General features: G+C 38.2%; 1 protein-coding gene across 18 annotated transcripts in view; it reads left to right on the plus strand.

Moving 5' to 3' along the window:
* Nucleotides 1-26,639, plus strand: part of TENM3 (teneurin transmembrane protein 3) — a 696,676-nt gene that overhangs the window by 570,354 nt on the left and 99,683 nt on the right. For all 18 annotated transcript variants that reach the window (XM_052683284.1, XM_052683286.1, XM_052683287.1 and 15 more), the window contains one exon: nt 9,389-9,627. In XM_052683284.1, the coding sequence (XP_052539244.1) occupies nt 9,389-9,627 (239 nt within the window). The remainder of the gene's footprint in view (nt 1-9,388; nt 9,628-26,639) is intronic.

The following is a 26,639-nucleotide window of genomic DNA, read 5'->3' on the forward strand; positions in this document are numbered from 1 at the left end:
GGGATGAAATTGAATTTCTCCATGCAGAAAAAATGCACCCACTGACATTCAGTGATGCTTTCTGAACTCTTCTGGAGACCAAACAGTGGATGTGAGTGCAGTGATGCAGTGGGTGGCACGTTTCACAGTGGCAACAGTGACAATCAGTCACATCCGCTGGTGCAGATTGTTATGAGCGCAGCATGCAGGTTCTTGTTCGTTGCTGGTGAAAATGCATAGCTGATGTTGCGACGGTGATGAAAAATAGTGTTTTGTAGCTGAGAATTTACCCTGTTTAATAGAGCGTTGTTGTGCTCTTTGTATCAGTTGTTTGGAGTAACCTTTGCAGATGTGGCCCTGAACTGTTCACGCTGTGTGGCCCAGACGAACCATAAAGTTGGACCCCCATGTGTAGCACAAGTACTATCACTACCCAGAAATTCAGGAAGGGGCTGTCAAGGCTGTTCCCAGCAGCTGGTACCCGCTTCTGAAGTGAATATCAGCAACAATGACAGTGGCCACATCACTTACTGTAACTTAGATGGAAGTCAATTTTAAAGTTAGACTTCTAAGAAACCCAGAAGAAGCTTGTAAGGAGAGTTGAGTCAATTCATATTGTTTGAGCAATATATGAATCTAGTTTCTTCTGCAGAAGAGGCAAGTAATGGGATTATACTGCAGAAAAGAATATGAGTAACTAAAACTGTGCCAGTTTCTTTGTTTGCCCATGCAGCATCTTTACATCTGTTTCCTCTGCTCACTTCTGCAGCACAAAGTGCAGCTGAGCGTTGTCTGTTTCTCTGTTTCCCTTGCTTATCGTTACAGAGCACAGCATTGCAGAGAGGAGCACAAAAGAGCAGACTCAGGACAGCCTGATTATTCTGATTCTTTTGATCCTAGATATGTGTGTATATGTAGGTGTGGATGTGTGTGTATATATATATATATATATATATATATATATATCAGTGAAGTGAAACTCTCTTTCTTGGGAGAGAGCTATCTGCTCTAATCTCAGTTTGGAAGAATTATTACTAGGATGTTTACAAGTGCTATGTGTGTACTATAGTTCTGTATTCTTATTTATGCCACTGAAAATGCAGATACTTTCAAAAGGAGAGAATTATTCCTGCACTCCTAAAGACAAGAAGCTTTGGACTGTGGCTTTCAGAGCCAATTGAGGTGTACTTGTGTCTGGGTTTCTGTTGGAAGCTTCTGCTGCAGGTTTCCATGCCTCACTTCTCCGGTCTTTCTTTAGCAGCAGCCAGCAGTAACCTGTCAGGAAACAAATGTGGAAGAACACACAAGACTAAGGAAGAGATACTCTCAGCCCTACTAGTTTTTTTTCTTTCTTGGCTTCCAGACTTTAGTTTGTAAAGAAAGTGGGTCCTCAGTGTAAACTCAGCCAAATTCAAGCAGGTGTTACCATGTGTAAAGTGTTTCTCTGAAACATTTGAATAAGCTGTTAGAAGAGGCTTATCTCCAGTTCCCACAGATGTTTCCTCTGTTTATGCATATGGATAATAGTTTTCCTCTCTTTCTGTCTTTCTCCCAAACTTGGATCATCATTTGATCTGATCTGATCTTGGAGCTTTTTCTAGGATTATTCCGCTCAGAGAAAATGGAAATTCACCTTTTTTTTCTATACAATTTGTTATTGCATTTCTGCAGAGAAAACAAAATAAGACAAATTCACAACATACTGTAGTTTCTGTGCTGGCTTGGATTTACATTAAATGCGGCCATGTGATTCTGTGGAAGTCAGTCATAAAGCAGTACTGAGGGCAAACACCACCAACTACAAGGTTTCATCTCAGACAAGTGTTAACAGAAGATGAAGACAGGCATAAAGTGCTCACAGAGAAACAAAAATCCAATTCCTCTTGGAACCTACTGGGAATGCTGATCTCATGCATCAGTGAACCAGAGTTCATATGAGACCTAGCCAGTAATTTCTGTTATCTCTTTTACATCTTCTTTGTAACGTCAGTCAGCAGCGATTAATCTTCTCATTCCATCTGCTTCTTCAACTCAGTGCAAGGAATCAGATTTATTGATGTGATCTATCCATTAGCGAACCAGGCTGAGCTCTCTAATGTCAAATGGCAGGTGAGGGTCATGGTCTCACTCAGAGAATCCAGATCCATCCAGAGTGAGTAGGGTCTGCCAAGAGCACCAGCCAGTAGATGCAGTGCAAGTGATTGATTGCAATCTCAGACTGCCGTTGTGTTGTTTTTTTTTCTCTCCGGTTAATGGTTTCTGTGTGTTCTGACGGCTAATGTATCTAGTAGGGCTTTTGTAAGCAGAGGAGCGTGGTAATCCATTCCTGGGAGGGAAAAAATCAGCTGGTTTGGCTTAAGGAAAGTCAGGGAGAGATAAACACAAAAACTTATGTGAGAGTTGGATCAAGTTAAGTTGTCTGCAGCCAGATGCAGCCAATACTCTCTTGGAGTTAATTCCTTAAGACTCATTGATTTTTATTTTATTTTTTTTTAGCAATAGTGGCAAATAGAACACTACATCTCCATAGAGATAGATGCATCCTGTCTCTGCTTGTGTCAGGAAGGAAGCATTCAAGATGGAGAACGAGAGCTTCTATAACTCAGGAGTCTCTGCTATCTCTTGCCTACGCCCTTTGGAACCATTGTAAAAATAACAAGATCTGCTGTAGGTTCCCATATATCTTGCTAGCTTACATTGGCTTTGTGGTGCTGCCAAAGTTTTATACAAGATGCTTGTATACTTTCAAAAAGTAGAATTACTGGTTGCTGCTATTCCCCAAAAGGTGAATTATGAATTGTGACCATTTTTAGACAAAACCTGCTATTCTATTTTTTTGTTCAAGTTAGCAAGCACCACAGCTGTATTCAATTCAAAAATAGGTTAATTACAATTTTTATTCTAATACATTCAGTAATACCACTATACAACATGTCAAAATCAAGCCATTAGGATTACTATCCCTTTCTGAGTAGTAAAGTCGTATCTCCTGAAGTACTGGTCCTGAAGTTTATATCACCAAGACATAAATTCTCTAAAATGTACATTTCTCTCAGCGTGCATTCAGCTGAGGTATTTTCAACAGAAGTTTTTCCCACCACTTGAGGATATCAGAATATGATTGATGTGTACCCACTTTTAGGTGTCTGAGGTGCAGATATACTCTATCATGCCTCGGAGCGAATCCAGTGTAACAGATTGAGGACTGCAGCAAAACAGATAAGAACATTTACCTCAGCTTGCTTACAAATTTATTTCTTGGTGTAGTAATGTCTACAGATTCAACACTCCTTAGAGGTGAATAGATATTTTTTAATAGAAGGAGCTGTGGCAGATTTGAGTTAGTATTTGAGGAGAGATCAGCCTGTGTTCACGGTATAAAAATGGGTGTGCTCATTTCACTAAGTGGTTAGCTTCTGATTACAGAAGACAGAATGACTTCTTCCTGGATTGGAAAAGTTGAGTAAAATGCAGTAACTGTGTATCCAACAGTAGCCTCCTATGCTGGCAATTGCTTGTTATGTTCAGTTTTTTTTCTTCAAATCACAACAACAAAGGAGTCAAAGTTATAAAATTGGTGGCCTTCTTACTTACACAAAGTAAAATTTCAGAGACTCGCAGATATACTTATGTATCTCATTTGGAGATCTGTTGGTACCAAAAGGTAAAAGAGCCATATCCAAAAATGAACATTAGGGAAGGGTTTTCTTTCTTCTTTCTCACCACAAGTCAGTTTCTTTTCTGTTGTCTTCCAGATGTTGGTTTTGTTGTATACTGCACCAAAACAGCAGGTATCTGAAAATAGCTTTTCTCAACTCCATAGTTGCTTTTGCCTGACCCTAAATCTTCCTTATTTTGCTTTAAGCAATTACTTTTTAATATCTTTATATGTTCTACTCTAGAATGAAAAATGAATCAAAGAGTAATTTTATAAAAATGTTGTTTTTATGTACCACAGGGCAAACACTCATTATAAAAGAACAAGGGAACGATCTGTTGAATTTAAATTGAAATTGATGGAAGAAAACACATTTTGACACAATGCATGTTTAGTCTACACAGCAGAATACCACAAGAGTTGAGTAGAAGCCTGAGTTTTGAACAATTTATAGACATCAAACTACTACTGGATAAGTTGTTTGGAAGACTTTAGTTCTGCAGTTTGTATTGTCCTCTTCTAGACTGGATGTTGTCCATGGTAATCTACCCTGCTGTTGTAAGGATTCTTTCTGCTTATTTGCTTTACTATTAAATACATAACTGTTCTCCATCAAGTAGGAGATCTTTCTTCTATACAATTTTTTGAAGCAAACTAACAAGCTTGTGTTACCACCTTTGCTCATAGGAAACTTCCCCATGCGCTGTTTTTCAGCCAGAGATAACTTCAAATTCCCAGGAAAGGGAGAATTTCTAAGAAAAAAGGATGACTTCTGCAATGAAATCTGAGTGTTAGTGTTTTCTTCCTCAGTGGTGTGTAATGATTGGAAGAGCCACGTGGAATTAAGACCATCATGAAATGATAGGACAGTAATTAGGGCAGTATAGAAGACAGAACAAGAAGAAAGCCTCAGTCTGTGATGGTATTTTGTGTGCATTGACACCATGTGCTTTGTTTTTCGAGTCACTGAAGTGTTTCTATTCAGAAACATGACCAAACTAATTGATTTTTTTGCATTCCAGATTCCTTAAGTGCTAATAGTACATGACAGTACACAAGGTTCAAATATATGGGAAGGAGGGATTTGGGTTTTTTAAGGACATATATTCTAAATATGGTTTTATTCTGAATTGAAGATATTTTATCCATAAGATGAGAGGAGTGTTTTGGTTTTGTGTATTCAGAAAGCCTGGTGGTATTGACCTTTAACCTGTGACAGCAATTTCTGGTCACTGTCATAATCTAAGTAACAGCACTACAAGAAAATATCTCTGTTGTGGTAATAAAACATGATGTATGCTCTGACATGCCTAGAGGAGTTCAGAAGAATTTCACTGCACCTTCACATTTCCTTGTTTAGTACAAATTTAGAATGTTGTGACAGACTTTCTGTGGGATTCCGCTTGGTGTACTTGTGCTGTATAACATATACTGATACAAAGCTAAAACAGTGCTTAGAAAGGTGTTGGAAAGGATAAGATAAGCTCTTTCATATCTTCCAAATGTCTATAAAGCATTCTATATATGATGTCCAATACTAGAGAAATAATAGCTGCAAATCATCAGGAACCTTTTGCAAGTTGAAGCAATCTTGGTATAAGCTAAAAAACTGATGTATCTAATGTAGATGTTACGTCATGAATGTTAAAAATATTCAATAATTTTTTAAAGTTTGTTATCAACATATTTAAAGGTAATATAGAGTACTTCTTTTTGTCACAGATGCTTTTTTGGTATAGTGTTTGAGTTTCTGGTGTTCTGGAATTTGGAGTCTTCCAGACGTGTTTATGTAACATTGCAGTGTGGAGTATCTGTTCTGTTCTGAACTGGGGTGAAAAATCTTTGTCACAAAGTTATTCTAAATTGTATTTCCATTGCTGGGCACTGTGCTACCTTATGTCAGAAGTATTTGGGTTTAGGGTTTGAGCCTCACTGTCCTTGAATGGTTTTGTAATCCATCTCCATTTCTCAGAGGCCACAGTTTTAATGTAATCCTTCTGCCTAACTCCTGGGTTTTTTATCACTTTCTTCCCATCCCGCTTTCCTATTTACTGAATTTAGTAGAGACTACTTCAATTTTATTTTCCGTAGAGGAAGTGGCAGCAGAGAGAAAATCTTATTTGGTGTGAATTCTACCCCCAGCTTGAGAGGAAAAAAAAATTGTATGTACCAGTTCCTGGTACTGAGTTAAATTAAAAGCATGATAATTTCATTTTTATTCAGAAGTTCCTGTCTTCTCTTATTAGAGTTTTGATACTGTATTTTTTGTCCCTTAAGAGAGGAAAGTTAAGCACGATGTCTGCCCGTTGTGAAACAAGGTGACTTCCCAGCTGTCTTTGCAAGCAAGGATTAGTTTATGACATAACTTTGTATTTTACCGCAGAGCTGTGATTCATAACTTTTAGGTACTGAATTTTTTTCCCTTTAAAATGTTATGATTAGCTGCACTTTTTAATAGAAATACTTATTGAATTAGTAGATGGAAGTGTATATTGAATAAACATTGAAATAGAACATTATTTGCTTCAAAAAGTGAATTGAGTTATTAAATAACAGAATTAGCTGGTCTTGTAAAATATTTGCAGGATTCAGTTGAATTTTGTACTCTTAAAGCTTTTATAAAATATTTTAAGTGCTGCTTACGGAAGATCTAGCAAGTGCTTGTTAAATGATCAATTTTGAATGGAAGGATATGCTTTTATAGCTTCTGTTAGGCTCCTATGAGATTAAATGTAATATAATTGGTGGTAAGTCGGTGCCTGGTCAAGTAGTACAAAGTTTAGGTTTTAAAAAGTAGCTACTTGAGTTCCATGGTTTGAAAAGACAAGATAAATGGATATATAGATAATTAAAATCATTTGCAGATAGATTATATTTCAAGAGCGTAAAGAATTTCAGCATTATCTGGAAGCAGCCTGGATTTGTTGTCAGATACCGCATCCTTCTGCATGTCTGTCTCACAGGATCATGGCTCAGAGAAGCTGGCAAGATGTGCAAGCCCAATAGCATGCACTTTAAATACTGATGACTCTGAGTTAATGTAGAAGGAGAGTCTCTGACCACTTTCTTAGTAACCTTGCTTATTAGAAAGAGAAAAATCCAAAGAAATTGTCTATACCCAGAGGAAGATGCCAGTAGTTTTTTTGTATTTTTTTCTTATTTTTTTGTCAGTCTTTTACTCTCTCTGGATTTTTCCCCCAGCAGCCTCCAGCCAGCCAGTACAACCACTCTGCCATTGTATTAACGTGATTCAAAGGAAAAGAGGAGTAGCTTGAAGTGAGGAGTCGTGCTGTGTGCTGCCTAAGACTGCACACTGCTGAATTCACATATAAAAGTTACAATTTTCTTTCATTGCCTTGATGCCTGAGGTGGACTGTCAGAGCTGTGACAGCTCCCACCACCACAGATATGTGGCCATCTCCCACATTTATCTATGGGATTAACTGCTCAAAGACTTTGAGAATGTGGATTACACTCTCTAGGTGCAAGTTATGCTATACCAACATCTCAGTTCTCGCTTGCTCAGGAAAAAAAAATGAAAGTCAGATGCTGATGGTTTTGTTGCATTGTTTTATTATAGCTAGGAGTGTATAAGGTTTCATGCAAGTGTTCATATAATGTTGCAAATTCCCATTTTCGGTCTACTGAGCTGAACTGTGAGACGGGTGGGTGTTAAAATGGCAGGTTGCACAGACAACTTCTTATTTTTAACACGGAAGCTGATGTTTAGAAGGACCATTATCATATCTACTGAATGGCTTCCTTTCTGTCCCCCAAAGCAGTACTCATTATGTACTGAAGAGGAAACAGCTTTCTTTGTGTTAGTTGTTATCCTGGGATCTATGTGCATGTGCCTGGAGATACCTTTTGTAGCCTGAAATGAAAGAGCAGTGAAGGTCAAGTGAATAACACTCTTTATCAGGACTTAATAAATCTACATGCTTCTGTGAGTCCGTAAAATCAAACTAATGGTTCTGAAAGGTAACACCTTTTATATTGGGCTAGGCACTGTTGGTTTTTGTGTTTGCTACTTAGAAAATGTCACAACTTGTAATGAAGCACTGTGTTAGAGAAGATTTAAACCACAAGGGCATTGTCTTTTGAAATCATTAATAATCCTCTCTGCTCAGAAGTTCAGAAAAACTTGCATGTGCTGTTGTGCATCAGTAGATCTAATATATATCCATCTGTTGCTTCTGCCAGCAAGTTGCATGTCATTCCAAATGAGGTAACCTGCGTATAGAATATTTCATGGCATTATTTGTGACGGAAATATTTTCAAGGTGGGGGTTTATGCCATTATGATCAAATTCATAACAAACTGTTTATCTGCTGCTGTTATTTCTCTCATGCTGCACTGGGGCAAATTAATTTTCAGTGTCTCTACAGTGCATTTCTGGTGAAACTATAGGTTGTACCCTATAGGTTGGCATGTTGCTATCCAAGGATCCAGACCTGGGCCCTGGAGGTTGAATGCGCTGTCAGCAGAGAAGCAGTCCTGATGAGCCTGATGTCTGGAGAGGTAGCTAGAGGGCCTTTCCCTCCAAAACTCACACTGTGTTAGAGCCTCTGACCTATACCGTATATAAGGAATGCAGTAGACAAAAATGACATAGACATGTCCTTACTTGGCTTCAGGAGAACCTGCATGTCCACAATTCATGAGTATATCTCACCTACTCAAGAATGCAAACTCCTGTGGAGTTTTGTTTAGCTGCTTTTGCATCCACAATGACTTTCTTACAGTTTTTACGTATAACATATTCACTTTGCAAAGCCTAATTGCTGAAGGCCAAGCCTTACGCAGCAGAGTTGCTGATGTAACAAATCAGTGGAAAAAGACCCGGTGCCAAGATTTTTTAAGTTTTGTTGTTTGTGGAGTTGTTCACGTATGCCTCAAGAAGAACTACAGGTATTATATGTTTATATACTGTGCTTCCTTTTAGAGGCTTTTCTGAAGCAATTATGGTATTGTGAACAAAAATAGAATGTAGGTAAACGCAAGGAGTAGTATTACCTTGAGAAAGTTTCATTTAAATTAAGTTTATTGTTAACTCAAAGTCTTAAATTTGGCTTTGCTTCTCATTTCTAATTTTGGCTGAGGTTTGCTCAGGGCACCCACTAAATATCTGTCTTTAGATTACATGCCAGACTGTAACTGGCTGCTTGGTCCATAAATCAGATCTTGATAGGGGAATGCTATGTGTGAGGAGATAGAAATTAGTGAGCTGTGTAGTTAGAACACAAAGGACATCTTTTAACTGGCTGATTTGGGGCAAAATTGTCAGAAGTTTATGTGAGAGATTGCTGTTTTCTTTGTAATTGACCCAGGAGAATGTGATAAGTAGTGTGGGCTACAGTCAGACTGCATAATATTGACTTTTTAATGGAGTTCCCTGTAGTCTGTAGTTGAAGCCAACGAAAATAAACAGCAGCAGAAAGCCTGTCCTTTACTTGCTGGTTAAACACTGAGATACCTCTTCTTTACCAGAGGGTATTTTTTGGTAGTTCTGTTTCCTCTCTGTACAACACTGCATCACTAATATTTTGGGGACTTTTCAGTCTGCTCTTCAAGTGAAAGTGCCTTTCTGAAGTGTGAGTTCTGTGACCAATATTGCTACTGTGATCCTTTGCAGAGTGGATGCTCTTAGGCAATTGAAAAATACACGACATTTAAGCAAAAACAGTATGACTGCCTGTGTTCCAATTCAATTTATGTATGTACTTAGCATACACTCTTTCCTTCCACAGGCATTTCCTATTCAAAACAGGAACAGGGACCACACCGCTGTTCAGTACTGCAACACCAGGGTACACAATGGCATCCGGCTCTGTTTATTCCCCTCCTACTCGGCCACTACCTAGGAACACTCTGTCCAGAAGTGCTTTTAAATTCAAGAAGTCTTCGAAGTACTGTAGCTGGAAATGTACTGCTCTCTGTGCTGTAGGAGTCTCAGTGCTGCTGGCAATACTGCTGTCCTACTTCATAGGTGAGTGCCTTTGTTTTATAACTGTCATCATAAATTGGAGTATCAGATGGACTGTCCCATATTAACCTTCATGTATAGAAAAGCTTTTGGTAACAGTAAAAACCACAACAACGACTTAATGAAAACTTGTGATTCTTTTGAGATAATAAAAAATCTGAGTACTTTAAAAGCATTCTGTGACGCAACAACAGTTGAATTAACTTCAAAGAAGTATTTGAACTGCAATTAAGCTATGTGGTGTCCTGTCCTTACAAATGTATCTGTAAAATGAAGGCTGTTGTGTTTTCTAACAAAACACAACTTGCAGCATGCCTGTGGAATTCTTTTCATTTTGCGTTATATATAAGCGATGAAGCATTTAGGAGTTAATAATTTTCATTTATTATATATGTGTATGTTTGTGTGTACATAGAGCAAATGTGTGACGTAGACTTTGGTTGCAAGGTAGAGAAAATAACTGTCCAGAAGGACAATGTGGAGAAGAGGCTTCTTCCTCCTCTGTAGGGTTTTTTTAATTTTCCGTTTTGTTTTTAAGTACTCTTTCCTAGTTTGTGTTCTATATGATTTCTTTTATTTTGTCATTATTTAATTTCATAAATCTTTGCTATAAATATATCATTTGAGTTTTAGACAGTTGACTGCTTAACTGTGAGGTAAACATTACTGACTTCTGTATGGGAGCAGAACAGGCTTTCAGTGTGCATGTATCTTCTTCTGTGGCTTTGTCTAGATTATATATTTTGTTACCTCTGAGTCCTTAATTGGTTTTCAAAGACTTTTTTTTAACTGATTTTTTAATTAGAAGTTTAAGTCAGCGCTATTATGTTAATAAAAGCGTAAGGGTCTGCTTTTGTAAGGCATTGCTCTCACTCAAATTCAGAGTCTTAGAAAGTCAAGGAAAGAAAATAGAAAGGGAAAGAGTCAATCTCTCCTTCTCCCCTTCATTTTAAAATCTGGGTAAATTAATAACAAAGCCTAGCAGGCTCTCTGATCCCTAAATCTTCATTGCCTTTGTTGAAACAGGCTTTCTACATTTCAATCCAGGGCAGAGCATAAGCTGTATAAAGCCTTTGAAGTAGTTCTTTCTGGGCTGAAGCTTCTGTGAACAATGCAAGAAACTGGGTTGCTGAGTAGCTGGACAAATTCCTGTCTGCCATGGCAAAGCAGAGTTTCTGAAGCACCCTTTCCACTTCAACTGTGAACCCCGAAGTAAAAAATGCATTTATAGAAATGTGGGGCTTGCCAGTACTGCCCAATACTTTTAATGCCTTGAATTATTTTTTGTGTGAATGTACACAGAAGCATAAAGGTGTGGCTTGAAGTTAACCTTTAACACTGCATCTTTTTTAAAAAAGATGGGGTTGAAATATTTCCATTTATAAAGCACATTAATTGTGCTCAATATTTGTAATGTTGCCTCTTAAGTCTTTATAATCAAACATCTGCTGCCCAAAAAAGTGCAAGAAAAAATTCAGTATGAGGTATCACTATCAAGAAATAGAGAAAATGGCCACACAGATAGTGAAATATTGAAGATCTCATTGTGAGCTGAGCTACACTTTGCTTGCCCCAAAGAGCAAGATTACTTATGAATCTGAGAGGTGCGAGGAATTAGCTGAACTGGATTATTTCTCCCACAAGCATATTAAGAAGTATGAGCAAGTCTAATACATCTCTTTTCCTGTATTCAGGGAAAGAATTGGGCTTTCCATAGAATGAGAGCATTCATCTCCACACATCATTTATTCACATACTCTGTTACCAAAAAAAAAAAAAAAAAACCATAGCTGTACTACATCTCATGGGTGCTTGCCAGCTTTTATTCTTGCTGAGATAAACAATGCACAAGGGCCTTCCTCTGCCCCGTAGTCAATAGGGAGCTCTTTGCCTACTGGTGATATTACACATATTTCAGCTAACTCAGCAATCTAAATGTAAAATCCAGCACTCAGTGATGCTCTCTAGAGAACAGTGGGTCTATAAAACCATGAATGGCTTATGCTCATTCATATATGTCTTTTTCGCATCTTTGCAGGTGTATCAGAAACACTCTCTATTTAGTAGGCTATCTAAGTATGAATCGGTGGAAATGATTTATGTAAGATGGAAACAGTCCTTCGTCTTGGTTAAATATTGTGTAGGGTAGATATGAAAGAGAAATGGCTGAGTAGGTAAATGATAATAAAATACAATCTTTGGGAAGGGCTGTGGTTTTGTGAGCCCTCCAGCACTGCAGTGTGCCCTGAACACAGTGATCCAGCTTGTTTGCTGAGGCCTACAGCAGCTGAGATGGCATGTCACTTCTGTGAAGCTGGTTTGAGGTGCATTTTTAGCTTCACGGAGAGGCATTGCCACAAGCATGAAAATGCTTCAGCCAGTGCTGTAAACGATGCTGGTATGGATTGATAAGGAATGTGGTATGGCTTGTGTGACTGTGACAGCTGTAGGTAGAAGGACTAACTGGATCGCTCACCTGGTGACCAGAATAGCAGGCTCTTCTTGGGGCGAGGGATGAACATGTCTTGCCCAGGCTTATTTTAGTTGCAGTGGGTATGGAATAGAGAAGATGACTTTAGATCCCCTCTGCTCTGACAACATACGGCAGAAGAGACAGTTTGCTAGACTTGGTGTCTGCCTTTGCAGAACTGCTCAGTCAGTTAGTCCTGCCAGAGGAGAGGAGCTACACTGAGTCTGGTCTGTCTTGCACTTCTTCCATCACTGTGACAGGAAAGACTCCTACGTTTACAAAGTCTACAAAAGGAGGTGAGAGCAGCAGATATCAACATAGAGAGGGACCAGAGCAAGTGCTACACTGTAAGGCCACTTAATACAGTCTTGGGGGTCATGAGAAGTTGAAAACATTATTTCAGTCTAAAGTAAGGAAAGTCTCACTTCCAGCCTTCCCACATACTCTTGATTTTCAATCCTTGGTGGTCTCTCTTTTGAAACACAGAGAATGTTGAAGCTTACTGTTTCTGTCAATGAAACCTGCTGATCTTTAGAGAAAATAGAAATGAGTTGCAGAAAGTGGTGACCTTTTGTTTGACGGGTTTGTCTGATATTTAATTATGGATAAATAATTATTTAATCAACAGGAGCATGCAAGAGGTGCTGAACCAAAATACAGCGCAGCACGTATAGAAAAGTAGACTGAAATAAAAAGCAGCTCTAGTTTAGAGTAAAAGATTAGAAGAACAACTCCCTGAAACAGTGTGTTAAAAAGAAGAAGAAAGAATATAAACTTCTTAGTTTGGGGATTGAGATTACAGTGGAATTTCTTTAAGAAGCTCTTTTGGTTAACTACTATACATAATAAGTTTTGCAACCAAGAAGATGTCAATTTTATTTCCAATATGAACATTTTCAGAAAACTTTGAAAAATATTATTTTATTTTTCACTATTTGGAAGACTAGGAGGAAAAGTATTAAATTTAAGCTGTGGAAGAATACGAAATATGATGTTGCCTTTGTTTGATTTCTTTTTATGTACACATGAAGAGTTTTACCCAACATTGTACAAGCAGTCTGTGTGAGAGCTGGAAATAGAGTCCAGCTTTACAATGTGCAAGACAAAACAGAACTTTGTCTTTTTTCTTTCTGAGACTTACTACTTCATTTGGCATCCATTATTTGTGGTGAATGCATGAAGTGACAGTTTGTTAAAGCAACACCTAGGCAAAAAAATGGGCATCAAATCAAAGTTTCGTATATAACCAATATCCTACCACTTATATATTTGAGGATATTCTCTGTTTACTTTTGGTGTTAACAGTCAGAAGTTGTTTTCAGCATGTCATTGCATAACACAGGCTGACGAGCTACAGTATTGGCCCAATTGGTACAGCAGTAATAATTTCTTTTTTACCATGGATTCATGCTGCATGAAATGAATGAGTATTTGGGGATATCAGGGCCCCTCTTTCTTGCCCAAGAATTGTTTTGGCAACTGATTCTCCATTGCCAATGTCACTGCCAAAGTTGTTGTAAGAAGCTGATCCAGGGCCATTTTCACTTTCATGGCATTAAACAGGCAAATGGTTTTCCTCAGTCAGTACTGAAATTAGAACTACTCAACTGGGCTTGAGAGTTGTGCACTGATAGATCGCATGCGTCTGTCATGAGTGTTGTTCCACATCTACTAAAGAGTTTTCTATTAACATAAAATAGTCTTCAAATACATTATGAGACCTGATCTGTTTAGTCTACCTCTTCTGTCCTGACTTCTCAAGATCAGTCTGTGACAATTTGAAGCCTGTTTGCATTTAATGAGCACTTTATCCTCTCTGTAGCTCAGAACTGATCATTGTGCTACATTTAGCTATGCAGCTGGTGGTCAGGGGTAGAATATACACCAGCCTGTTGCTCCTCATGATAAAGCAAATAATTATTGGTGGTAATGTAAGGGCATCGTGGAGGGGGGGAGGGGGAAGAACTTTAAATTAAAAAGACCACAGGAATATTTTTATCTCCACTGCTTCCTGTGAGCAGTTAAGTAAATCCATTTTGGACAGGAAGGCTAACAAGAAAGCTAACTTTTAGACTTAAGTGAAACGACTTCTGGGAAAATACATGTTGTAGTTTATATTTCATTCTTTGAGAGCCAGTAGGAAAGTTGCTGTTCTTCTATGACTCAGGGGTGACCACATAGACGTAATCCAAACTGGAAATGTAGTATGAACATAGGAGAGATACCAGACTTGAAAGCTGTGTTAGATAATCACATATAATACATCTCTTCCACATTTTTATATAGATAAATTGTGTTTATTCCCTTGTTATTATATTGTGCATTCAATTTTTTACCCAATCTGAAAATTGTTACTGATAAGTGTAGATAATTAAAGTAAACTGCAAATTTATTTGCTAATGAATTCTAATAATCAACATGCTGGAAAATTGTCTTCAGGGTCTGAGAGAGAAATTTCTTGAGAATAAGAACAGAGCAACTGAGGAGGTTTTATGCGTAGAAGAGATGGATGGCAGGAAAGATAGTTATCAAGGTTTGCTGTTAGAGAAGACTTGTCACAGAAGTATGTAGGGTGTGAAAATTAGATCTAAGGGCCGATTAACTCTCTTGCAGGTGAGTTTAAAGTGATCTTGAAAAATCAGAAAATTTTCAGTTTCTACACACTTAAATTAACTTTTCATTTATCCAGTGTTGTTTCAGAGTTTGTGGTCTGTGGCTCTGCTTGCATTACAGAGGATGTAGTGTGACAGCTGCTGTGCACATTGTAGAGGACCAGAGAGATACCTTTCCTGTGGGGCTCGCTGGCAGATGTCCTAAGAGGGCAGAATCACCCTTCACAAAACTAATGGATTTAGAACTGGATTTTTCTTAGAAAGAATGACGAAATATACCTGTAATCAAAAAGAATCTATTTTACTTCATCACCAAAGAACAATATGATATGTCTTTTTGATTGCAATGCCTAGTTAACAATATTCTGCTGTTCGTAAAGCTCAATTACTGCCAGGATAGAAGAAAACAACTTAATTAATAACGCCATTTAAATGGAATTTTTATTACAGTACTTGGCATAGGTATTGTAATTAACAGGCATGAAGGAGAGTATAGTTTAGTTGCCATTAATCACCTTTACTTTCATTATGTATTCACAAACTTTCTTTTTTTCTTTGTCCTGCATTTGAAATTGAATATTGTAGTACTCCTATCACTGGAATCCCTGTCAAGATTTCCAAGATTTTTTTCTGCTGTATTTCCAGCAGAGTGCCTGCATTCTCTTCCCACTCTGACTCCTTAGGTTTCGCATGGACCTTGGTTGTGACTAATGTTCCAGTGAGTTGTGTGGGTTGGAAATATGTTCTCTGTCTGCAACTGTGTGGCAGACTTTCACGTATTGTCAGGTTTATGCTCTCACTGCATTTCTCATTCTGTAAAATTAGTGGTGCTGAAGTAGACTAATACCTGTAAATATCACAGATTCAAAAAAAAAAAAAAAAAAAGCACCTGGGTCATGGCGACTCCCACTATCAATACAAGCTGTGAGACAAAAGGATTGAGCCAAAAATGACTTGAGTATACTAATGGATGGCAGCAGGATATGAGCCAGCAGGGTGCCCTCGCAGCCCAGAGAGCCAACTGTATCCTGGGCTGCATCCAAAGTAATGTGACCAGCAGGTCAGGGAGGTGATCCTGCCCCTCTGCTCTGCGCTGAGACCTCACCTGGAGCACTACATCCAGATGGAGAGTCCTCGGTGCAAGGAAAGCATAGACCTGTTGGAGTGCATCCAGAGGAGAGCCACATAAATGATCCCAGGAATGGAATGTCTCCTCTATGAGGACAGGCTGAGAGAGCTGGTGCTCTTCAGCCTGGAGAATAGAAGGCTCTGAAGAGACCTGAGAGCAGCCTTCCCAGTATCTAAAGGAGTGCTACAAGAAGGAAGGGTCTGTCCCCTTTAGCAGGTTCTGTTATGGTAGGACAGGGGAAGTGGTTTCAAATCAAAAGAGGGGAGATTTAGATTGGACATAAGAAGTGTTTTACACTGGTGATGAGGCACTGGCACAGGATGCACAGAGGAAGTGGTGGATGCCCGGTCCGTGGGGATGCTCAAGGTCAGGCTGAAGGGGCTCTGAGCAGCCTGATCAAGATATGTCTCTGTTCATTTGAGGGATCCTCAAAGATTCCTTCCAACTCAAACAAAACTGTGATTCTGAATGTGAGAAATATTTTGAATTTCCTCTTGGTCTGTTGTCATCATTTGAAGAAAGTGCTCTGAGATTTTACAGTTTACCAAATCCATGTATCACAATGTATCAAAACCTGTGTTTTGATACACAACAAGGGTGTTTTCCTCATGTTTGCTGATTGTACCAAGCACGCAGGAGAACCAGATAAATTTTGCATGTTCTTATGCAATGTATGCATACATGTGCAGCTGTGAAAACGACCACAGTTGCAGTACTATGGAAGGTACATAACTCCATTCTGTGTTACAGTTAGCGTCTCATCATAACAATCCTTCAGGCTTTTAAGGGAGGCTTTGGGTGTCTCTAATGCTTCTGAAGGCAGCAGCAGTGTTCTATATCGGCCCTCTCTTCATAAGCTAGAGATTTGCATTATCAGTTCCAATTTGGTGGGATTTTGAAGTGTCTGCCTCTCAAAGTATGAAACTGTGGGTGAGATATATGCCACTGTCTTGTTCCTGTCCAGAGTGGACACCTCTATGTCTCTCTCAGCTCCAGATATTGTAGAAAGGAATTGCCCTGACAACAGTACTGTGGGGGAATGAAAGGGTTGGCCTCTCTGCAGTGCGTGGCTCTGCTGAGTGATAGATAGTCAACCTGTTGTACTATGTATTACTGCTGGACCTTGCTCTGGGAGGACAGAGCAGTAGATATCCCATAGAAATGTAAGGCAGTACTAAGTATTAAAGAGTGCATAGCCTCTGCTGTTAGAACTGCAGCGTGGGATTATGTAGCCATATAGCTGGTGAACGTACAATTATTTAGCAAGTAAAACCCATCTTCTAAAATTTCTGAGGGATTTTAATAGCCAGAACGGATAGGATTCAGTAATAGGGAGAGAGAGAGTCCTTGAAGTCTGAAGTACCGATCTCCTAGTTCTATTTCAGTACTTCATAACCTGCAAAAACTGACCTGTAAAAGCCAGATAACTGGTGTTTGTAGACCATACCTTAGGAATAAGAAGTCAGACAACTCATTTCTGACGTATTATTTGTATGCAACAGTATTAAAATAGGCACGATTGTCCACACCATTCTAAAGCTTAATATTAGAGATAATAATTCCATGGGTTTATGCATTGCAGTAATTTTCAGCTGTATCCAACATGTAAAAGTTTTTTGCCTGTGGCTTCTAGGTATATGCGTGAGGTTTGTACCATGTTTAGAGCAGACATTGTTGATGAGCTAGTTGTGTCTCCATAGCATGGAAATGTTTATAATTTCTTGTTTATACCACTTTCTCTCAAAACTGAGAGACAGGGAACGCCTAGTCAGAAAATGACTATCTTACATTTTACTACCTTGTTGGGCTGATTGGACTAAAAACATTTCCAACATCTTTCATTGAAATTGCACCACAGCTAAGCACATTGAAATATGAGTGCATTGAATGTACTTTTTTTGTTTCCAGCAAAAATAATGTTATGGATAATGCCTTTAGCTAATGTTTTTTAAGCAAAAATCTTGTTACTGAGTTCTATACTAAGCACAAAACATCATAGTTACTATGCAGAGTATTAACATTTGATTGGTGTTGTAGATGTTGCGTGCTATTACTGTTAATGGCACTGAAAATAAAACATTCATTGAGAAAAATAATCCTTACACAGAAGGATGTAGGAACCTGTAATTTGCAGTCAGGAGGTTAAGAGAGACTTGACAAGATTTTGCGGGATTAAAAAAACTAATCCATCAAGGAGCATACCCACCTCTACTCCCAAAAGGGTTGTGTTCTAGTTATGATTTGCCACAAGGTTTTTGTCAACAGTCCTGTCACCCTTCCATTTTTGCCAGTGGAGCAGATGGAAACTCAGTAATCCTGGCAATGTTACATGTGTAGTGATGAAATACAAGACGACATGATGTCACTGTCCATGGGTTCTACATTTTGCTGTCATGCTGCAGCGTATGGTTCCTTTTCAAACTATGAACGGTGTTTCCAGGAGTACTGAAATGTCTTTCAAGCATGTTACATGGAGATGTGCTTCCTTCTGTAATATTCCGGAAGATCCACAAGCTGTAACAATTATTCAGCTTAATGATAAATACTTGAGAAATGTAGTTAAATTATACTAGTTACTCTTGGATTAATAACAAGCTTAGAGTAATTTGGAGATGTTGTTCCTGTTTTATCAATGGAGGTAAATACATACCAAACTTGCTGTGAACAATCTATTTGATATTACATCTGTGACTCAGATGGCAAGTACGCGTGGCTTTAAATACAGGTGTATTTCTCCCACTGCAGCAGTGAAGCATGCAAGTTATGAGTCCTCCAAAGCTAACAGGAACCATTAAATACAAGATCCTATGTTTTCAAATACATGCTATTTCAGAAGACTTCATTCACAAAACCAAAGAGAAGGTTGTCTCTTAGGAATTGTCACCTAGAACAGCATTTGTGATTTCCTAATCTCTAGGAATAGGAGATATGTTACAACTGTTCAGATAATGCATTTGAAATATTGTTTCCCTCAATGGTAAAACCAACTAACCAAATAAGGATGAGTGGTTTTGCCTAAATGTAATGAAATAGGATCACACAAAAATCATCTTCTCTAATGCCTCTAATAGAATAATACAGGAGGGTTTTAGGTAGTGAGAGCAGCTATCAGCTGTTGGAAAAGTTTGCCAGCTCCACAAGTCTCTAAGAAACTGCTATATTTACAATGTATTTAGATGGAAAAAAAACTTACAATTTGTCACTATTATAGTACTGAAAAGATGGTATGATTACGTAAATAATACTTAATTGAGACCTGTAAAACAGCCAGCTGTATTGTTAACACCACTGTGCTAAACACTAATCTACTTGAGTTTCACACAAGGTGTGACACAGTAATTTGCTACAATAAATTTGTCTTCACTTGTTAAAGCTTTAAACTCATTTGTTGCTCATCTTCTTTTTCATCTTGGAATGCCAAGTTTCAGAGCAGTTCCTATTGAAGCATTTTTTGTTAGAGTGGGTCTGCATTTGACCCCAAAGCTTCTCACAGTTCTAAGTGATTCAATTTATTTGCCGGGTTTTCAGTCCCCAGCAGGGTTCTTTTCTGTCTCTCTCCTATTACTAATCTCAGGTAGAGGTAATGCTATGTTGGTATACACAAGTTGGAAGGGGAGAAATTCAATCCTTTCTTGTTTTTTCAATTCACCCGGAGCCAAAACTAGAAGTTTAAAGCAAGTGCTCATCACTGAGCCAATATCTTTTCATACAGTAACAAGACCAATCAATCAGTTGTATAAGTGACTGCTGCTTTAGAGCTAAGACTGCCTGTTCTTAAGATCACTTGTAAGATTTTATAGTTCACTGTCATAGCTGATTTAGTGGGGATTGGGAGAAGAATGTTTAATCTGAAACTGTAATCCTACCTTGTTTTTGCCAGGGTTTACGTAGCTATTAAAGAAAAGGAACAAAGTGGCTTGCTGGGCGTAAACCACTGGACTTACAGTTAGCAGTAGGGTTGTCTTTGTATCATGGGTTTCTTCCGTAACTCATTTATGATAAATTAATTTTTTTGTTTTCTTTTTATTAGTTCTATTTTTCATGTGCCTAGAGTACATCTTTTCTCACAGGAATAATTTCATAAATGCCACGTCTCACTCTGGTGAGTCCTCTGGAGGAACTACTGTCATGATATGTTATTGCAATCCACATAAAACATATTAATGACAATAAAATTAAGGATTCTCTATCTAGTAGCTAGTTTCTCTTCTGCCCTTATTTTTATTTTTGGCCCAAGCACAGAGCTGTTTACGCAGTCACGATTCCTGGTGCTAGAGTGAGGAGCTGTATCTTTAGGAGGAACTGAGCTAAAGAAGAGAGTGATATGGAGGTTTCTATGGGAGGATGGTTGAAATTCCTAAACTGACTTAAACCTTGAAACTTTTTGCGCAAGTTCATTAGCATGTGCAGATGGATAGCTAATGCCTTACAAGGTCTTGAAGTAAGATGGATTTGTGAAAAAGGCCTCTTTGATGATGAACTCAGCATGTTTATTCTGCTTTTTAATATGGAAATAAGTGGAAATTGCATGGTTGCAAATTGATCTGCATGTCGTGCTTGGCTTATGCATCAACACAATTGTATAGTTCATATAGGTAAATGATTATTATCTCGCATTGATCTAAGTCACTGTGAAGAAATCGTGCAGAGTTTACAGGTTATTTTGTTTTGGCCTCAGTCACCTACCTTTGATCTCCAAGTGGACAGCTGTAATTGTGATGCCATGAAGCCTAACAAACAGCAAAGGATGAGAAAACCTATATGTTGACTTGCACGTTCAATCAACTCGCATATGATCTCAGCAGGAAATTCAAAACAAAAGCTAATTTATGGAAAAATATGTAGTTCTAATCACAGTTTAGCTCTGTGGGGTTCCAAATAACACACTACAGTCTCTACATGCAGATGCTTTCATCTAACATTCCACATTTGGTAACATTCCAAAAGTTCTTATCAAACCTTATTATCATCTTTTATTAAATCTTACTACATTTCTCCTTATTGCATGTTTGCTGTAATATTCTGTCATTCTTAATATGGAATAAAATAGCTTTGATCTTTTTTAGACAGTCATGAGATGGAAATATGCAACATGAGTGTTTAACTGTACACTCTAAAATCCCAGCTCTATGTGTCCTTTGAACATCACAGTAATTGATTCCTGTTTCTTTTTCCTTTGGTTCTTGAATCTTTTCATCAGACTGCACTTCTTTATGCCATCTATGTGCAAATAGGTTATATATGATTGTAGAGTGCCATTTCATTATTATTATATCCCTCAAGAATTTTAGTGGGAGGTTTTTGTTTCTGTTTTCCTGCAGTAAAGTTTTTAAACTATAAAAAAATGCTTGGGCCTGTGCACTGATGCTCTTGCCTAAGTGAGATGCTTCCAATAGATGTTGAGACATTACATTGGCATTGCTTTTCTTTACACTGCTGTTTTATGAGGGCTGCCATCTATAAAGGATGTTGCCCTAAGCAAAACTTCTGTTGGAGCTGTAGAAAAAAATAAAATAGATAAACACAGACCAGAGCCTCAGCTGTTTACTAGAAAGTAAGTTTAAAAGAGAAATAAGGAAGGAATTAAAAGACTGAAGGAAGAGACTAAAGAAATGCCTGAAGGAATACAGAAAATTAATTATCATGCCATCTTAACCCAGACTTGGAAAGTGTAAGTCGGGAATTTTTTCCACAATGTTTGACAAGGAGATCATTGATTATGACTTTATGAGATAGAAACCCCAAATTTATAGAATGTTTTTCACGCTGTTCTGTGAACTCAGACAAAACAACCCTGTCTCTAAGCATTCAGCAATCTAGTATGCATGTTTTCATAATTTCTGCACCTGTAATAACTTTCACCATCTTGTTAACTGTGAACAGTATTATTTGGGGGGAGGAAAGAAAAGGAGGGAAAAAAAATGTGTTCAGGAGAGGCTCAGGATAATACCTATGGCTATTTAGGTTATCATGAGGGCTAGCACATATCAGAGAATGCTGAGTGATCATAATGAACGGCAAGTGTGAAACAAGCTGTAACAAATAGATATTATTTAAGTAAGCAGTTACTGAATAATGATCTCTGTCTATGTTGTAAGAAATCTGGATTCTCCCTTAAGCTTGGAACGTGCCTGACATAATGCTGTTGACAGAATTAGACCATTGTTATGTAAAGTCACTGGCTTGACAGCAAGAATGAGACATCTAGGCATACAAGTTTAGAGAAGAATAAAAGTTCCATTTCTTGGTAAATGTACTAAAAACACGTACACCAAGCCTATAATGCATCTTTCTTAACAGCTCAAATACAACTGTACTTTTAAACAGTATATAATCGTCTTTGACTAGTAGTTGAAGAAAGTAACTTTTTTCCATTTACAGATTCCTGATGTGTAGAATCATAGAATTGCTCAGGTTGGAAAAGATCTTAAAGATAATCAAATCCAACCACAACCTAACCAAAGCACCCTAACTCTTAACAACCCTCCACTAAATCATGTCTCTGTGCACCACATCCAAACAGTGTTTAAATGCATTCAGGGATGGTGACTCAACCACCTCCCTCGGGAGCCTATTCCAGTGCTTCACAACCCTTTCTGTAAAGAAGTTTTCCCTGATATCCAACCTAAACTTACCCTGGCACAACTTGAGGCCATTTTCCTTTGTCCTGTCACCAGTGAAAAGAGACCAACCCCTCTTTCGCTGTAAGCACCTCTCAGATATTGGAAGAGAGCAATAAGGTCTCCCCTCAGCCTCCTTTTCCCCAGACTGAACAGCACCAGTTCCTTCAGTCTCTCCTCATGGGCCATATTCTCCAAGCCCTTCAGAAGCCTTATTGCCCTTCTTTGGACCTGCTCCAGCGCCTCCATGTCCTTTCTGTTCTGAGGTGCCCAAAACTGAACACAGTACTTGAGGTGAGACCTCACCCGTGCCGAGTACAGGGGCAGGATGACTTCCCTAGTCCTGCTCACCACACCATTCCTGACACAAGCCGGGATGCCATTGGGGTTCTGGAGGCATTCAGGGCCAGGCTGGATGTGGCTCGAGGCAGCCTGGTCTAGTGATTGGCGAGCCTGCCCATAGCAGGGGGGTTGAAGCTAGGTGATCTTTCAGGTTCTTTTTAATCCAGGCAATTCTATGATGATAAATATATGATGCACCTGTTGACTAGTCTTTTAAAGAAGCTTATAAGCACGCACTCTAAAAAATTGGAAAAAACATGCTTTTTGTTGATTTAAGGAAGACAGACATAAATAAAGAACTTATAACTTGTAATTCACTTATTTAAAATTTTAATTAAGTGTTTTTAATTGACTGTTTGATCTGCAGCAATATCCAGTGCATCCTATTATCTTAGAAAAGAGCAGATGAATGCAAATCACTGGCAGTTGATTTGCACATCCTCTGGTCCACTCCAGGTCCTTCAGAATAAAATAGCTTCAGATTCTAATTATAGCTGCAAGAAAAATATACGGGAGATAATTTAAAAAAACACTTCAGTGTTCAAATATTTCATTTGAAAATGTATTGCCAACAGGGAGATGAACTAGAAGACAATCCTTCAACAAGATTGAGCAATAATTGCAATGTACTTAGTTTAAATTATAATCTTTTTGCATTGCTTTAAATATAAATTATATTCACTTTTCCTTATGTGCAAGTGTGCATATATATTATTCTATTAATTCTAGGGAAGCAATTTTGTAAACCGTAGTTTGAAAGCACCAGCACCCGGAAATACATAGAAGAAGCAGTCCTGGAAGATAAGTTAAATATCTTAGCAAGAAGCTCATCTTCAAGTACACCTTCATGAATAATAAGACTTGATTACCATACCTTCTAAAATACATGGGAGAAGAGAAGAAGGGTTGCCAACATTGTTCAGTTCCTCTTACTAACTTCCTCCACAGTGCTGAGTATTTTATGTTCATAGAGCATACTCTATAGATATCTCTGGAGGTCTTGGGGAGGTGCTTGCTCCTTTGAAATAGCCAGGATTTTTTTAATTATTATTTCTGCTGTCCAATGTTAATTTTTTATCTTTTTTTTAAGAAGAGATGGAATAATATTTGAAGTCCCTTTCCCAGTTCAGACCAGTTCATTTCCCAGTTCTGATTCCTTCTATTTGAAAGAGCCCTCCTGTCTTGGAAATTTTTCCTACTCTCATAAAATGCGTTGTCACCTTCAGAGTTCTTTCTCTGAAGACAACATCTACAAATTTGTCCTGTTGCTTGTTGGATTACTGGTACTTCAGACACATACCCTGCTACTGTTGGGCTACTTCTGTGATTGAAGCCTCTGTTTATATGCATACAGTTTTGCTTATTCACCCTTAGCACCTGCACGTTTCATGCTTTCACTTACACAGTGTATAGGGTGTTTGCTATGCCTTTTGTTTTTTGTATGTGCCTGTCAACCATAGTACTTTAAAGAAAATAAGGTTGATGTTGGTGGCTAATGAAAGAACACCCTTGAATTTTGACCGATAAGGATCTCTGATTTTTACTATGTAATGCTAATCTTTCCTAGAAATAAAAAATATTCTTGCTTTCTGACACCAATCGTCAACCCCAACAAAGTATGTGTACTCATAGCTGTGTCCAGATTTTTTCTGTTGAGAGCTCACCTATTGGGTGACAGCTCAAAAAAAAAGTGATAGCTGCTGCATTCTGGATGCTGGAGGATAACATCTGTCTGATTTCTTTACCAACTGCTTTTCTGTTGTCTTCAAGTGATTTTCTGTTACCATTCTCTTCTGTACCTCTCATAATTTTGGCAGAAGAGGCTTTTGAGCCAGCGAGCAAGGCAGTAAAGGGAACCTCTACCTAAGCAGGACTGAGCAGGTAGTCATCAATTCTCACCATTCTAGTTTTGTCACATAGGTAAATATTCCACCTCTCTCACTACCTATTAATAAGAGAACCCGTTTCTTTTTGGCTTACTGAAGAAAGTCTTGAAGAGAGTTTTGAAGTGATAATACAGTGTGTTTCCTCAAGAACAGGTTGCTTGTAAAGTGAATGCATCAAGTGCAGCAGTACTTGCTTGAGAAATGAGCGTACCAGACAAACAGGCTGACAGCCTTTAAAGAATGAAAGGGCTTGATAGAATCAACTTCTTTTTCCTGAAGCAGATTTTTGTAAAATGTTTTATGTAAGTGTGAACAAGTCTTTTTTTTTCCAAGTATTTGTTGTGAAATGTGTATCTAATTGCTTTTTTAATTATTAAGTGGAAATGGAGACTTTGTAGGCTGTTTTAAAATCAAAGAACTAGACCTTGAATACAGAGAGTGAAAGGTAAGATCAACCAAGCTTGAAAAAGAAGTTTAAGATGGTTTGGAAAGCCTTAGAAACCCTTTAGAAACACTGCATAGTGACAGATGGTAAGATTACTTGATAACCTGTAACGAACAACAGCATTTTTGTTGATGCTGCTGTAGACATAAGTGCACTTCTGTAATCTGAGCTCTGAATCTTTTGAATATCCCAGTTCTTGTGGCATGTAGGCCCTGTGTTGCTCTGGAAAAGTATAAAGGGAGGAAGAAAAGCTGAATTGTTCATTTGATTATTGCTCATGTGTTTGAGAATTCAGCCGTATCCACCAGCACCACCCAGACACTGACTTTGTATTTATGCACAGATCCCAGAGGACTTTCTTCTAATGCTTCTTCTTCCTATCCTGTTGAAAAGAATGAAATCTTCATTGTTTACCACTGTACTCTAAAGGCTGTCTATAAAGCTGATAATCCTGGCCGCTAGCAATAAAAATACCACGTTAAACAAGTCTGTCAGTCCCACAGTACTTTCTCAACTCCTATTTGGTAGCTTGAGATTATTTTGCAGAATGGAGGTGTGTACTGAAATGGCAGAATAGGTAGAGAATATCATCATCTATTTCTGTGCTTAGAAAGTCATTCTGTTCCTCAATGGGAACAATCTTTCCAATCTTCATTAAGAAATGCCTCCTTTTTCTTATGGGATTGTGGGCGTGTTTGTAATTGCACCATTCTATGTTTTCACCCTTTCCCTGAGGGTTCATCCCTTCTTTGCAGCTGTGGGTCATTTGGATTGAATTGTTATGTTCTGTGACTACAACCATCACAAACTGTCTCCTTGGTAGAGACGTCTAGCATTCTCTGATAAGTCTTTGCTGACATCAAAAATGTGCCAGTATTGCAAGTTGTTCCAGTGTTAGTATCCTTACTGGTTTGGTAGCCTAATTACAGGCTCAGAGCTGGCTGTTCTGGGAGAGATCCATTGTCTTCATTATCATTATCTATCACCAAATAAATGCCAAACTGAAGAGAAATGAACAAGAACTGACAGCCAATTCAAAATCAATAAACTGCTTTACATTGGATTTGCAATTAAAATAACAGCTGGCAAATGGAAAATACATTCCTCGTTTAATTTTGCTTCCTTTATCAAATGCTTTATAAAGAAAAAGTGGACTTGCCATTTCTATGAACCTAATAGAAAAAAAATTCAGAAGTAGAGGGAAAAAAAGTTGAACTTTTGACATCCCTATCTCAAAGGTGGAAGAATCTCTTCATCCTTTTCTAGGCCTGAGAAAAACAAAGCAGCCTGTACACTCCAGCAGTCTGCCTGAATCATTCCACCTCTGCAAATTCAGGACTAGTTCATAACATTTGACTTGACAGTCTCTGACCCTTTACTGAATTGTGCTCTGAATGTAGGGTTACTAGTACCTATACTGCCTTTTGGTTGAGCATCATGAATTTTTAGCAGTTGCCTCACTGTCCTCATAACAAGGACGGAGAAGGACTTAAAGTTTGTCATTGTTTAGA

The sequence above is a fragment of the Tympanuchus pallidicinctus genome, unplaced genomic scaffold (genome assembly GCF_026119805.1).
Source record: "Tympanuchus pallidicinctus isolate F22 unplaced genomic scaffold, pur_lepc_1.0 scaffold2, whole genome shotgun sequence".
NCBI lineage: Eukaryota > Metazoa > Chordata > Aves > Galliformes > Phasianidae > Tympanuchus > Tympanuchus pallidicinctus.